The 15,662-nt window shown below is 33.4% G+C and overlaps 2 protein-coding genes and 2 long non-coding RNA genes across 4 annotated transcripts; 3 read left to right on the top strand and 1 right to left on the bottom strand.

The window, feature by feature from the left end:
• The first annotated feature begins 1,506 nt into the window (after positions 1 to 1,506).
• On the top strand, positions 1,507 to 2,212 carry LOC140837754 (uncharacterized). The gene is made up of 3 exons (XR_012119450.1): positions 1,507 to 1,642; positions 1,727 to 1,814; positions 1,921 to 2,212. It is a non-coding gene; the product is annotated as an uncharacterized lncRNA (long non-coding RNA).
• Positions 2,213 to 2,217: 5 nt separating this feature from the next.
• On the bottom strand, positions 2,218 to 3,360 carry LOC140837755 (uncharacterized). The gene is made up of 3 exons (XR_012119451.1): positions 3,225 to 3,360; positions 3,076 to 3,131; positions 2,218 to 2,264 (listed from the first exon to the last, which is right to left on the bottom strand). It is a non-coding gene; the product is annotated as an uncharacterized lncRNA (long non-coding RNA).
• A 3,343-nt stretch (positions 3,361 to 6,703) lies between these two features.
• On the top strand, positions 6,704 to 13,629 carry LOC140838772 (receptor-like protein 4). Its single transcript, XM_073205309.1, has 9 exons — positions 6,704 to 7,005; positions 7,768 to 8,826; positions 9,516 to 9,663; positions 10,207 to 10,278; positions 11,916 to 11,987; positions 12,213 to 12,284; positions 12,359 to 12,436; positions 12,609 to 12,787; positions 13,126 to 13,629. The coding sequence occupies exons 1-9, from the start codon at positions 6,936 to 6,938 to the stop codon at positions 13,245 to 13,247; spliced, it is 1,872 nt and encodes a 623-aa protein (XP_073061410.1). The 5' UTR covers positions 6,704 to 6,935; the 3' UTR covers positions 13,248 to 13,629.
• Positions 13,630 to 14,768: 1,139 nt separating this feature from the next.
• On the top strand, positions 14,769 to 15,662 carry LOC140837753 (ethylene-responsive transcription factor 4-like). Its single transcript, XM_073203864.1, has one exon. The coding sequence runs from the start codon at positions 15,004 to 15,006 to the stop codon at positions 15,457 to 15,459; it is 456 nt and encodes a 151-aa protein (XP_073059965.1). The 5' UTR covers positions 14,769 to 15,003; the 3' UTR covers positions 15,460 to 15,662.

The raw sequence follows: 15,662 nt of genomic DNA, 5'->3' as shown, positions 1-15,662 counted from the left end.
CACTTGCTCGTGCATGTGCGCGTATAAAGTCGCGCATGTGCGCCGATGCTACTGTCTTGCATCATGGGCTACTGTCTTACTCGCGCATATGCGCGCCTACTCTTCGCGCATATGCGCGAGACCTTCGGCTCTCGCACATACATTTTCACACGTAATCTTATTTCGTGTCCCAATTAATTCTCTCATAATCATATCAAATTATAATTCAATAATTACAGATTATTAGGATTAAATTTCCCTGCATTACAGTATTATTCTACATAGATCTTAAATAATTAGAGCTAAGTTAATTAGATTATGTTATATATTTATACACAAAAATTTAAGCAGAGAAGGGATACATTGCTAAATTTCATGAAATCGAAATTAGATGCACAATATTTGGGCGGAAAAAATAATACTGTCAATCTTTCTATTCTAATTATTAGCTAGAAGAAAAAAAATCCATCGATTGAAAATAAAGCTTTGACAACACATGAATAATACCGTTTAGTACCAACAAAATTTTCGATAAAATATATAAATACTGTTGTGGTTTTGTTGAGGAAAAATCCCTAGTGCTCAGGTGTTGTTGTTGGACAAATTATAGGTTTATTTAACTAAGTTGAAATTTTATTTTTAAGTAATAATGATAACTATACTTAATTTATTTACAAAAATTATAAATAATATTAATACGTATATATTAATTGTAATAATAATAACTATTTTGATACTTATATATTTATAATTATAAAATAATATTAATACGTATATATTAATACTTTTATATTGTATAATTTTAATACTTATATATTAATATTAATCGACTCACGTAATTTTGTTATTACTTGTATATTAATTGCATCACGTATTAAAATATTAATACTGAATAATTAAAATATTAATTGTATAACATTAATACCTATATAATAATTCCATGAAGTAATTTTTTTATTGAAATACTTATAATATTAATTATATAATAATAATTATACTTAATTTAATTACAATAAATGTATACCTTTTATAATTATTACTAATGTATTTATTATAATAAATAAGTATTACTAATTTATTTATTGTAATTACATGTTATATTTTTTATAATAAATAATTATTGCTAATGTATATATTTTATAACAAATAACTATTAACTAAAGATTTATTGTTTGCAAGATGGCTGAAAATACGGAGAATGTGTTGTATTTGCGGGATAGACACATATCAACTAATAACAACGCTCAAAATATGGATGCAATAATTTCGCCACGCCGGTCAGACAAATGTCTCTGGAGATTGCATAATGCTGGGATTCACCTCCGTGTCCGCCTATGTCTTGCACGCATGGGCTTATATGGTGTCATTTAGTGTGGTCCTATTAAATATTATGATAATCATTTGCTTACAGCCATTGTTGAGAGATGGCGTCGTGAGACACACACATTTCAGATATTGCAGGCATTTGTACATTTATACGGTCATTACGTTTTTTGTACTTTTTTTTCTTAAGATTTGACTATTTCTGTTGTACGTTATTGCAGATTTGGGTGTGGTCTAGGATTATTCTTCTTTGCCCTGATAGAGCTGAACATGTATCTATTTCAGAAGAGCAGGCTGCGGATGTGATTCAGGGTCTACCATTCCCACCATACGGCGCACGGTACTAATAAAAAATAGTTAAAATTTAATATTATTATTTCTTATTTTTTTAAATGAAAATATTGTGTACTTTTTTAAATTACAGGTGGAGACGCGGATTTTCTTGGACACACACCGCCCAGCATTCAGTCCGTATAAGGAGAGATATGCTTGACAGGATGGTAGAAGGGCAGGTAGATATATAAATTATTTGTTTAGAGTTTGAAATTTTTTTACAATTTTAATCTTATTTATATATTGTGAAATTGCTAATCTTTTTTTTCATTTTATTTGCTTCAGTTTCTATGGACAGTTTATTATATGGCATCTCCGGAGGCTGGCAGAATTCTGGATGAAAATAGCATTCATCTATGTCGGTCGGCATGCACATTGATTAATTTTCATATCGTTGAGATGCATAGACCATAGCGGTGTCTCCGACAGTTCGGAATGCGTCAAGGTATTCCGCCACCTGCTACTAACTTCGACAATTTCCATAAGCTGACTCGACAAGGCCGGAACAACTTCGATTGGGCAACATATCACGCGGATTTTGTACAAATGTGGAATGATAGATTTAATTTTGTGATTGGTGGAGAAATCAAATTCTGAATTGCTGATACTCGGCGCAATTCTCTAAAATTCTAAGATTCGACAGAAAAATATCAAGTCAAATTAGGAATTAAAATAATTACACGATCGACGCAAATTATAAAGGGAGAAGAATCACAGATTCTTTATACCTAACAAAAATACAAATGAGTGAAAAAAATAAAGAGCTGCACAAGAAGAATCCCGAAAACTTGAGCTGAAGGACTGATGAATTCACCAAATACTCGGTACAATTTTATTACATAATTTTCAAAAAAACATTTGTATATACCAACACAAATTAATATATGACAACAAAAATTAATATAAGTTACTTATATTAAACTTTTAAGTAACTTATTTCAAAATATATAGTTGGATAAAAATATTTTAATTAGAATTATCAATTTTTTATATTATTTTGCATCAACAAATTTTTTTTAATAATATTATATAAATTATATTAAAGTGCCCAAAGTTAAAGAGTAACTAAACAATATTTCATATATAAGAGTAACTAAACACTATTTCATATATAAATTGTTATAAATTTTTTAACAGAACATAACAAAATACTTTATAATTTCATTACTATTAAGTACAATAATATTAACTTATTTTTATATTAAATAATTTTAATTATATTAAAAATATTAAACTTCAAAAATTTCCAAAAGCACAATATCATATTTATTATTTTTTTAATATTCCAACTATTTTTTAATATCTTGATTAATATTATAAATATAATATTTAACTATATTAGACTTATTAATATAATGTTAATGAACAAAATTATAATTACATTAATATAATATAATATAAAAAATACAAACAAAATATTAAAAGAATTGCTTAAATTACCTTCTCCGGCGTAATTATACGGAACTTGTAATAATTTCAACAGACGGTGTTAATATCTGAAATAAATGACAAGTATTATAAAAAAAATGCACAAAAAATATTAATTCTTAATATATAATTATAATATTATCAAAGAAATTAAGCATTACCTCTTGATATATCTTCAAATTAAAAGGATAATAAAATCAACAAATAATATCAATACAATATCGAATTAGAAAAGATGGATTCTGCGCATTTGAATCAGATGAATGCGAGAATTATTACGAAAATACTTTCGGACGAAGGAAGGAAAGATAGAAAGGATACAATTTGAAGCGGACGGAAATTTTTATTTATAGAGGAATATACGCAGGAGTAGACACGGTCACGAATTCAAAGAATCCGTGACCCACTCACTTTTCTTTTTTTTTAGTTTTTTTAATTTTTTTTTTTTAATAAAAAACGGATGAATCCGCAGCAGTGTGCAGCGGATTACAATATTTTTACAAAGACTCTCATTTTATCATATTTTTATAATTATTATTTTAATTTATAATATTTTTTAAAAAAAACCCGTAGTAGAAAAGCAAGGACAATGACATGTGTCAATAACCTAGGGACGAGTTAGGGAGAATACACTTCTCCGGAAGAGCATAGATTCTTTTAGAAAGATTATGCTATCACGAGAAAAATGGAGGTCCGCAGAGGTACGGTTCAATATTTGGATTATGACAAAAATTTGTGTGTAACGGTATCACGGATCGTATTTTGTGAGACTGATGTCTTATTTAGATCATCAATGAAAAATGTTACTTTTTATGCTAAAATTATTACTTTTTATTGTGAATATCGTTAGGATTGACGCGTCTCACAAATAAATATTCAGTGAGACTGTCTCACGAGAGACCTGCTATTGTATTATTCTATAATACATTTGAAGTATTACTATTTTTATAATATTGTTAAATATTAGTCTTTGAATTATCAATATATATGTCAAATTTATTAAAAATGTGAGAAATTCAGGTAGAATTGCATGATTTTAAGAGTCGTTTCTGAAGCGTTAAAGTTTAAACCCTAGGTTCGGCCCATCAATCTAAGCAGGAAATGATCAAATTGGCCCAAATTTCTAGCCCATGCTCGATAAACTGGACCGCGTGGCCCCTTTCGTTGTCTTTCTTCACCTGATACATTATTTTGTATCGGAACACATGTCCAATGGATACAATATCTGGATCCATACAACTATGAAAAACTGTAAATGTGGTCGTACATAATCGTGCGCGCGCGCGCGCACACACACATATAAATATATATTTATATGACAGACTTAGTTATTATATAGTGATACATCAACAATCATGTGAAAAAATTAATTAAATTATCAAAAATTGAAATATACAAAAATTAAAACTAAAATGTGCCAATATAAAGAAACAAAATCACAAACGAGCAAATATGTAATCTTTCCTAAAACTTTTATCATAAACAAAATTATAGTTTTGCGTTGGTTATTATTTCTTTAAAAAAAATAATAGGACAACAAAGAAAAACTAAAGATCGGAAGACTTTTGTATATTTCTGCTACATAATGTAATATGTAAAAAAATATGTGAGACAAATATCTTATTTGAATCACATATGAAAAATATATTATTTTTATGTCAAAAATATTAATTATTATTGTAAACATAGATAAGATTGATCCGAATAAAAAAGATATGTGATATTATCTCACAAAAGATCTGTTAAATATAATATTGATATTTATTTCTTACAAAGATAGGAAGACAATAACCATCAAACTACCAAATATTATGATTGGCGTAAAACATGTTATATCCGATATATTTTTGGGTCCATACAAGACTTGTATAAATTACAAGATTGTGGTATAAAATGAAAGCCAGCGTCCATTGATTGCGCATTAATTCACGCGGCCGTCAATTCACGTAATCACAATTTTCCCAAAATTTTATTTATTGGTGGCTTTAATAAGGACTATTACTCCCTGTCACTGACTAATAATATATACATGTATATCATTTAAAAATAGCTACAATAATTTTATTAGCGTTTATAAATGGGTAGAACATATAATTTCTTATAATAATTAAATTTTAAAATATTGATTTTTTACATTTCATATGATTCTACCACAAAAATAATAATAATAGAAATGAAAATCTCAAATCTCAAACGTAAAAGTTTTACTATCAAACAAAAATTTCACGTAATTTTTAAATATAAAATATTAAGTTTTAAATTTTGAGAATAATAATAATAATATAATGATATAACATATGTTATATACATTAAACGAAATTAGTTTAATGATTAGTTTGGTTGATTTTGGTTAAAGTAGAGTGAAATATAATAATAATTAAAAAAAAGACACGCGTAAGAAAAAAAAAAGTAAAGAAGAGTAAATCACCTGGTGTAGGATAGAATTGGCCCTTTAATAATGTGTTACCACGAAACAAGTTATTTTGATTATGAAAAAAACTCATGTGAGACAATTTTAAATGTCGTATTTTGTGAGACAGATCTCTTATTTGAGTAATCCATAAAAAAATATTACTTTTTATGTAAGAGTATTATTTTTTATTGTAATATCGGTATGATCGACCCGTATCAAAGATAAAGATTCGTGAGATCGTCTCATAAAAGACATGTTCTCTCTGATTATGTAGCCATAGAAATGCCCACCCGTTTCTTAAAGTTTATTGAATTCAAAATTGGTTACACGAAAACTACATTTACTTATTATTAAATGTCGATGAGATGAGATCGAGGACAGCCTAACTAAGACAATATGAAGTGTACGGGCAGAGTCTTGCGGTACGATATATAATATTATTTGTATTTTTGTATACGGAAAACTATTTGTTTTATTTATTTTTATTTAAAATACCATGATATTGTAATAATTCCGAGTGAAAAGAGTTAAGAAATTATAATTTGCGGATGACTTTTCATAAATAAAACCAATGATATATTTAACCAGATATATAATATAATTTGAATACTGATGTTATATAAATACGTAATATTATGTTTTTAAAGAAATCGATAAAAACTTACCAAATAAATTTTTTTTAGAGTAAATTCTCGCTCACCTTAGGCGCCCCTCACCCCCAGACCCGACAAGAATGTGAGAGGAGGTAAATCATGGTGACTCAGCCAACTAGCAGCAGCTAGACCTTATGCTACGCCGCGTACAAGGAGCTCCCCTTCATTGGAGGGAATTTAACTCCCACACTGCCGCTTACGAGACTCGATCCATGGTCATTGCTCCAAGATTTACTGCTGCTGACCAACTGAGCTAAGCCAATGCGAGCTTTACACAATTTACTATTGAATTTATTTTATTTGACTTAGTTTCGTATCATTTGCACCAATGAGAAACGAATTTTCGAGTTCAAGCAATGACAGAATGATAAGCTCTCAAATTTACATGTAAAATTAAAGAAATGCAGAAGTCCTCGTGCCACGTGGAAGTAGCCCATGTAGGTTCCACCGCAATAAAGCAATCATGTCCCGCACATGAGCACTTACTCCTCGGGTCGAATCAAATCCAAACCCGACCCACAAAGAATATAAAAAGCAATATTATATTATGCTCATAAATAAATTATCAACTGTCTCCACTCTACCTGCATAGCACGTCCTACAATCTCTCCTTTTTCCCCTAAATTCTTGCCATCTAAACTTGAGGATTCTCAATCCCTTGAAAATAGGCATTGCGCGAAAAAAAGATATAATCTTGAGTGCGTTTTTCACATTTATTCTGCTCTGCGTTCTATAATCTAAATTAGGAAGGGGAAGTGATAAAGTTGAAGGATTTCGTTCTCGGAGCTGTGCGCTCAAAACCCGCAATGCTTAGAGTCAGATTTCTCTTACTCTTACTTGCGCTTTTCTTGGCTTGTGAGCTTTCTTTTGCTCGAGGTTAGCTATCTCTCTCTTGCTCCGGCTCGATTTTTAATCCGAAAGATGGTTTCTTGGCCTAATGTAGATGGGTTGATTTAATGGGATTTGGTTAGATTATTTCGTAGCTATGCGTAGAGTGATTGTTGGATTCACGTTTTTGCAAGCTTTTATATCGGTGACAGTCTGTATAATTTATTGTGTAGTTAATTGTGTTGGCATATGTTTGTACTTTGGAGGGTCATAGACAACTAGAATGAAATGAAAACTTGATCTTATTTATTTATTTATTTATTATTACTGGCGTTTCAGTTGATATAAGAATGATAGGATAAACTGAAAAAAATGTAAGCAGGGAATGCCAGGACTATCAGCATGTCTTGTTGGTGACTTCGTCTTATCTACAGGCCTCACCTGGTGTTGAGCATTTTTCTAGTTGAATTTAACTCTGTGTATGTATTTTCTTTAAATCAGCATTAGCTTGTTGTTGCTGCTGTTTGGGATATGATTTATTAAGGGTTCAATCATTTACTAACTACTATCACCTGCTGCAACAAGGTTTTATCACTAGCACTTTGCCTCTTATATGGCAATTGAGATTTTGTTGTATTAGCATAGTATTCGGTATTATTTCTAATATTGGTCATGAAGTAAGTTTTATATTCTTAATTAGTTATCCTTGGTTGATCATGGCTCTTAAGCATCTTATGGTCACCGATATCAATTTTGATATTGCTGACTCTTTTTACCCGTCTACCATGTCTGCTCTTTTATTTATTACAGCACCATATGCTATGCGAATAAGCTGTGGAGCTCGTGATGATTTTCATAGTGATCCAACAAATACTCTCTGGTACAAAGATTTTGCTTACACGGGAGGAATTCCAGGCAATGCTACCCGCCCAAGTTTCATCAGTCCATCGCTCAGCACCATTCGCTATTTCCCTTTGTCTGAGGGTCCTGAAAACTGTTACAACATAAATAGGGTTCCTCGTGGTCATTATTTAGTGAGAATCTACTTTGGATTGGTCGCAGAACCTAGCTTTGATAATGAACCTTTATTTGATGTTTCCATTGAAGGAACGCTAGTTTATTCATTGCAGTCCGGTTGGAGCACTCAAGATAATGAGCGGGTATTTGTTGAAGCCCTCATTTTTCTTAAAGATGGCACTGCCTCTCTTTGCTTCCACAGCACTGGCCATGGAGATCCAGCTATACTTGCCATTGAAATTCTTCAGATCGGTAATAGGGCATACTATTTTGGCAAAGGATATGGCCAAGGGACGATTTTCAGAACTGACAGAAGATTCAATTGTGGTGCTGAGAAACCAAAATTTGGTGCTGACTTTAGAGCGGATAGTTGGGGCGGCGACCGGTTTTGGAATTCCCTCCCCACATTTGGCCAGAATTCCGACAGTGTTATATCTACGAATAACAAAATTAAGGGGACCTCTCAATCTCCGAACTTTTATCCCGAGGCTCTTTATCAAACAGCTCTTATCAGTTCTGATAGTCAAGCTGATTTAGCATATACAATTGAGGTTGAACCAACTAGAAACTACTCCATTTGGCTACATTTTGCGGAAATTGATCCTTCTGTCACCAAAGCAAACCAAAGAGTATTTGATATTCTGCTTAATGGTGATGTTGCCTTTCCAGATGTTGACATTATTGGTATGGCGGGTGATATTAACAGTGCTGTTGTGCTCAATACAACAGTTGTTGTTAGCGGCAGGACTTTGACAATAACCTTGCATCCTACAAAAGGGACTCATGCCATAATCAGTGCCATTGAGCTTTTTGAACTTGTATTGGCGGAATCAAAAACTTTACCTGATGAAAGTATGCAAAACCTCCATGCATATTCTTGCAAAATGTTTCCCCTTTGTTTTTGGCACCATGTTAAACTTCACATGATCTTGGCACCTATAGAAGTCTAAATTGTTACTTTATCTTCTACCAATGTGTATATGTTTTTCGCATTGCTATGATTAAGGGTTTGAATATAATCATTGTGTCCAAGCAAGTGGAACTGGGGAAGGTGGCAGTTGGTGTTGTCGGGCAATTTCTAACACTATTGTTATTTCACTTTCTTAAATGAGAATGCGTTTTGAAGCCTGAATTTTAAGGGAAGTTTAGGAAGATTCGGTAACTCTTGATTGATCTTACTTGCATATACTCTAAGAACCAAAAAGAATAAACTTTTATCCCACGTGAACTTGTTTCACATCTGTTTACTTATTTATCACCCAAGTGTTTGTAAACATTTTTTTCCATGCTGCAGTTGGAAGACTATTATCTGAGTGGAAATACTGGCACTGGTCCCACACTAGAAGATTAGTCAGTTCTTGTTGATTCATTAACACTTTTCTCGTGTATATTCCAGCTTGTGATAATTGTATCATATGCATCTTTCTTGGTTTTTTCTTTAATTGTTATTGCAATTTGCGATGCTTGTCATGTGCTACATTTTCATTCCCTTGGCTGCACATTTTGTAGAACTACTAATCTATTGCTCTTTCTGCTTGTAGTTAGGGCTTTGCAGAGACTGAAGAGTGCCCTCGGTCTTCCTCTTCGTTTTGGGTGGAATGGTGATCCTTGTGTTCCTGAGCAACATCCATGGAGTGGAGTAGATTGTCAGTACGACAGAAATATCAGTAAACATGTTATTGATGGACTGTATGTTCTTGTTCTCTAGCAATGTCTTTCATTGAAGCAACTATGCACCCAAAAAGACTCTTTCAAAACTTTTGTTAACTTCTATTTATCCAAATTGCAAGCTGTGTTCTCACTTTACTCTATTGTTGATGAGTTTGTCAGATTATTTCTGTTGAACACAAATTAGTGCATGCTTTTGGCTTTGTTGTTGCGAACTTTTTAAGAGTTCACTTAATTTTTAACTTTTACTTGCTTGGCTTTGTGTGATTCTGACTTTGTTCTCTTCCCTTAGATTTATAATATCACTATGGCTCGACTTATTTTTGTGCTTTTTTATCATGATATAAATGTTTGTAGAGAGGCAAAGTTTTACTAGCGGTCATGTCTGCTTATCACGATCGGTCGTTTCCACTTTTCCTATAGAACGATAATTCCAACAAATTATGGCACTAATATCGTCCCACTTTTTATTTTATTGCAAACTCTTTTTCATCTTTTACATATATTTCACTGTTATTCTACAGCTGATATATTTTTATTATTTCTCCCTGTTTGTGGGATCAGAGGTCTGGACAACCAGGGTTTAAGGGGTGTCTTACCAAATGACATTTCCCGGCTTCGTCATCTTCAAAGCATGTAAGTTGATAGGGACTAGGCGAATATAATCGTTTTTTGCAGCTAAAGTTGAACAAGCATACTCGTCTTAAAATTTGTTCATTTTATTTAACTAGTAGCAAAGCACGTAACAAACTTGAGTACACTATGAATATTAGTCGTAAATTTGCAAGTCAACGTAGACACGTAATTTTTTCATAAATTATTCAATAACAAATATTATTTCACAGTTTATCTATCATTTCAAACAATCATGATTTTTTTATCCGATCTTTGCCTTGTTTAATTTTCGAATAATTCAATTTGTTTTTCAATTTTTTAATTGTTTTTATTTTTCCTGCTTTTTTGTTCATTTAAATTCAGCAATCACATCATCATATTTGATTTTCATGTTTCTTTTTCATCATTGGATTTGATGTTGATTAATCTCTTTTATATTTGTCTTGTTTTTTTCTCGCGGCTTTTTTATTTTGTTTATTTAAGTTGTTCACACTTCAGGTCTTACTCCATTTTATTTCCTTTTGTTTTTTTGAAGTCTCACTTGGTTTTCCACATCTTTCACCACCAATGATAACCATCATTGTTCTTAGTAACTAATTTGTCTAATTTGAAATGAAACCTGACAACCTGTGGTGTTTCTTGTTTGTTTCTCTAAGATTCTCTTGTTTAGACATATATTTCCCTTATAAATAAACTAACTAATACTCAAATACGTTTTCAGCTCTCTCATTTGGACATATATAGACAATTTGCAATCATCAAAAAAATTTAGTCAAATATTAGGCTCACACAACTGTCGTTTATTTAATGTCCCAATGTCTTTATATATTCCACCAAAATATCTTTTATTTCCAGATTATTATTATTTCACAAGACAAATGACAATCACTACAACCTCAGAACCATGTTGGGTTATGCGTGCATGAGTGAAAATAGTACTGGGATGGGTGATCTTCTGGGAAGTTCTCGTGTGTCAAGCTGCTAACGTTGGACTACCTGATCTGGTTGGCTAGGTGAGTCGTAAATAGTGACGCCAGATATTAACGGGTACTATCTCTGCTAAGAACAGGGCCAACTGAAGGAAATGGTAGGGCTGATCTCTAAGGGATATGAGACAGCACCAGCAGATAGACATGCACCTCTCCAGACTCATAAGCCTAACAGCCCGACCCATTAGTACCCAACTCCCAAGTAGGCACATTCTGCGCTGCCACAAGTATAAAGAATTAAAATTGCGTCTTGGTTAACAGTTATAGCTTTTAGCCTACTGATAAGTGTTCGATCCTAACAATTGGTCTATGTTGCCTTATATTTTATGTTATGCATCATTCTAAATAAAATAATGGTAGTTTAAGTTTTTCCTTCAAAGGTGTTCGATAATTGTGTCAAAATAATAAAAATTTCAATGAATGATAAATCACCATAAAGGAAACAGACGAATCAATAATAAATCATTATAAAGCATGAGTGCAATTTAGTAAATAAATAATGAAAACTCACACTTTTATAATAATAATAATAATAGATCGAATGATTTAGGGACTTTTCTTAATCTTAAATCACACCCTCTCGCTCGGGTTATATGCCGCCAGTTTGGTTCTGTGCTCGAGGGCTATGATAATCCTTATTCTTTACATGTCTAACTTGTTTAATTACAGAAACTTAAGTGGGAACAGCATTTCTGGATTCATTCCCTCTTCACTTGGAACAATAAGTAGCATGGAAATACTGTGAGTAAAATTTTCTCTTCACGAACTATTTTACATATTTATTTTTACCTCACGGTGGCAAAACAAACTGTTTGGTCAATATTTTATGTCTGAAAAATAAAAATGGTCAATGAATGTACTTTTCAGTCTGTAGTTCTGTTCTATAAAATATCCTAATGCCCATAATATAATACACGTGAAATCAAACTGTTTGGTTGATTGAGCTTAGTATTTATCATGTTACAGGGATCTCTCGTTCAACTTTTTCAATGGATCCATTCCTGAGAGCCTTGGGCAGCTAACCTCATTACAGAGACTGTAAGAAACTCAACATCTTATATACCTATTACGCGAGAACATTGGCGTAGACTAAATCGTACCTTCTATAACAGAAACCTCAATAGCAACTCTTTAAAAGGAAAAGTTCCAGCTGCACTCGGAGGAAGGCTCTTGCATGGAGCTAGCTTCAAGTATTTTTTTATCACTATCCATCAATCATTTTATGCATTCGTAATTATTGCCATGGGTTATGTCACAAGTACTTGAACACTTGCATATACAATGTTTTAGCACTTCCATTCTTTTCTATTAATGTTATACTCTAATGAGTTATCCCGGAATAACTTGTGTGGATATTTGCAGTTTTACTGATAACGCTGGTCTTTGTGGAATCCCCGGTTTACCAGCATGCGGACGACTTTCTATTGGTGCTAAAATCGGCATTGGGCTCAGTTCTTGTGTGGCTTTTGCTCTCATAGTCACCTGCTTTGTTTGTTGGTGGAAAAGACGACAAAATATTCTTCGAGCTCAGAGAATTGCAGGTGAGCTCGTCAACTAATTTTGTTTTTGCATTTTATTGGTTACATCTGCAATTCCAACAACCCATGCAAACGACTACTCAATGGGCTTCGTTAGAAGTTATTTACATTTGTACCCGCTTTAGGAAATGATCTTCTAAATTTGCTAAAAATACACTGTATTTTCTTGTAAAATTATTCACATGCATCCCATAATTCTGTGTCGATGTTGGACGGAGAATTACAATTGTGGCTTGCTCGTCTCTTGAATTAAGGCCGATTGTGAAATGTTATGTTTATTGCATGATCGTTTTGAATGGTGAGCATTTCTTTTTCTGATATATTCTTTGGTCTTTACTCAGCGAGAGATGCTCCTTATGCAAAAGCTCGTACTCATTTCAATCGAGATGTCCAAATGGCTAGGCATCATAACCATGAGCATGCCCGGACAGCGACCGAGAATGGACCGAGCTTGCTAGCCTGATCGAGCTGAACACACATGGTTTTGTAATTTTTTTCACACAAGAATGGAGAGACCCGGGCATTGCAATTCTACCTCACTGATTTTACACGTAGAAGGCTGAAAAGTTGTAGATAACCCGGTATTATTGGGCTAAGTGTTTGGCATACCGTCAGTGGGTGAAGTACTGTATGTTAGTTTTATTATTTTCTGGTAAATGAGCTGTAGTTTATGAAAAGGCATAAGCTTGGTTCCAAAGCATTACAATGGTAATAGTGCGAGTATTGTCCGTTGGAATGAGTCGAATCGACATTGTCCATAGGAACATATTTGAATACAGGTACTGTTGGATATAGATGGAATTTCAACCCAATTTTGAGGGTTTTATTGTTTTATTATCCGTCTATCACGCAGGTAGAACTGATCAATCAAAGCATTATATTATAACAAAGTCAAATTCAACATTAGTTCATAAGAGAAATGGATGCAATCAGACCGAAGTGTCTTTCGTTACGCACCTCTCATACAAGCCCATGTAAGAGGAGTTATCTAATGAAGAGAATATACGAAATTAAATCAGCCTAAAAGCAAAGAATATCGAAGAACAAAAACACAATTCCATCCTATTCATCTCTAAAGTACTTCTAACTTAAAACATGGAAAGATTTGGTGTTAGTTTGTAGTAAAACCTGCTTACCAAAAAAATGTCCGGTGCTGCAGTAGTAGTCAAATGTGAAAAGCAACATCTCTCTCTGAATGAGAGGCGGCTGGGCTTGTCTCTTTCCGACCCCACACTCGCACACTACACATATAGAGTTTTATTATGTCACTTGGTCAACAACTTTGTCCACCTCTATGAGGTGATAGCAAATGTTACAATTTTTTTAAAAAAATTATGTTTATGCAAGTATATAAACATGATAAACAAATATTTGAAAGTTAAATTGAACGTTAATTTCGGTCATTGAATCATTTTTAAGTATTCTGATTTTCTTCCGATCGAAAGCCTTCTAAAGACTGTAATCTCTCTATAGATGGTGTATTATTCTGTATAAGATTGTATGTTTAGGGACCTCAAAAGCTTGTATATATAAGCGTCTCATACCATCAATGAGTTAATGCGGGAACACGAGATTCAAAAGAAAATTTTTTACGCATATCAATTTTTCTAAAATTGAGAGTACGGACGCAAAATTTGTCAAAAGATGTGTGCAACAGCCGTCGTCATTGATAAACATAGTAACAAAAAATAAATATATATATATATATATATATATAAATATATAAATATATTGATTGATTGATTGATTGCTTGCTTGAAGGAAGCGGGCAAGGCTATTGCAGTTTGACCTACCACCGGCCTTCATAAATTTTCTGTTATGACCGCCCAACAAGGCCTTTTTGCATAATATACATGCGGCCATTTAAGAAACGTTGCTGTACCAAATCATAATGATTTCTCATTTGATTTTTCTTGTTAATAATTAATTTGAAGTACATTTAACTATAAATATTACAGTATAAATAAAATGGAGATTAAAAAAGAAAAAACATTATGGGGACGTCAAATTTAGTCAAAATCAGAGAGTAGTGTTGGCACATAAAGACCTAGTCTCGAGGCAAAGACAGCAATCCCGCAGTTGTGTGTGGTTTGTGCCGTCTAGCCGACGTTTACGAGATACTTTCTGGGACCTCTCCACCTTTACATTCCCTCCTTAACCTTTGCTCGTTAAGTTTCCCGTCTCATTCTCTCTCTGAATTTGTACGCTCAATCTCATTCATGGCTTCGACGAGCACAGCTCACTACAGGGGAGTTAGAAAGCGTCCCTGGGGCCGTTACGCGGCGGAGATACGTGATCCCAGGAAGAAAACCCGTGTCTGGTTGGGCACTTTCGATACTCCTGAGGAGGCGGCGCTGGCATACGACAGTGCCGCTAGGTCTCTTCGCGGACCGAAAGCGAAGACTAACTTTCCCACGACCTCGTCAGGACTCTCGTTAGACCTCAGTCTTACCTCTGACAACCGATGGGTGTCCCCGTCCGACAGAGTCATAATGAACGACGTCATCCACCCTATAAGTGTGCTCCGAGATGTGCCCTCTCAAGGGAATGGAGGACGCCCTGCGGCTGAAGCCGTGACTCCTCCGGATAATGGAGATGGTTCCCCAAAATATATTGGGATTGTGAGGCCCGTGTTGCCGATAGATTTGAACGAACCTCCATCTCTATGGATGTAGCCATTTTTGCGCTGCCCTTGCCTGCTTTCGTCCTTCCGCCGGCGTTTTTTCAGCATATATATGTTAATGCTTTCAGTTTCCGACAACCAAATATTTTCTTGACCTATTACGTACCAGTTATTAGGATCGAGTTGTGTCCTATTATCCAGGATGACGCCCTTGTTATCTTTCTTGTTCATGAATGATCATCTTTTTCTGTGGAT

Source organism: Primulina eburnea, chromosome 8 (assembly GCF_022965805.1).
Source record: "Primulina eburnea isolate SZY01 chromosome 8, ASM2296580v1, whole genome shotgun sequence".
NCBI classification, from domain to species: domain Eukaryota; kingdom Viridiplantae; phylum Streptophyta; class Magnoliopsida; order Lamiales; family Gesneriaceae; genus Primulina; species Primulina eburnea.
Note: the sequence above shows the minus strand (reverse complement) of the source record. Positions and strands in the feature narration are given on the sequence as shown.

What these genes read in the sequence shown, in the direction of transcription:
- LOC140837753 (XM_073203864.1), top strand. Translation starts at nt 15,004, where the DNA reads ATGGCTTCGACGAGCACAGCTCACTACAGGGGAGTTAGAAAGCGTCCC.
- LOC140838772 (XM_073205309.1), top strand. Translation starts at nt 6,936, where the DNA reads ATGCTTAGAGTCAGATTTCTCTTACTCTTACTTGCGCTTTTCTTGGCT. An exon ending in AAACATGTTATTGATGGACT is followed by an intron (nt 9,664 to 10,206) that starts GTATGTTCTTGT and finishes TTGTGGGATCAG; the next exon opens with AGGTCTGGACAACCAGGGTT. An exon ending in CTTCGTCATCTTCAAAGCAT is followed by an intron (nt 10,279 to 11,915) that starts GTAAGTTGATAG and finishes GTTTAATTACAG; the next exon opens with AAACTTAAGTGGGAACAGCA.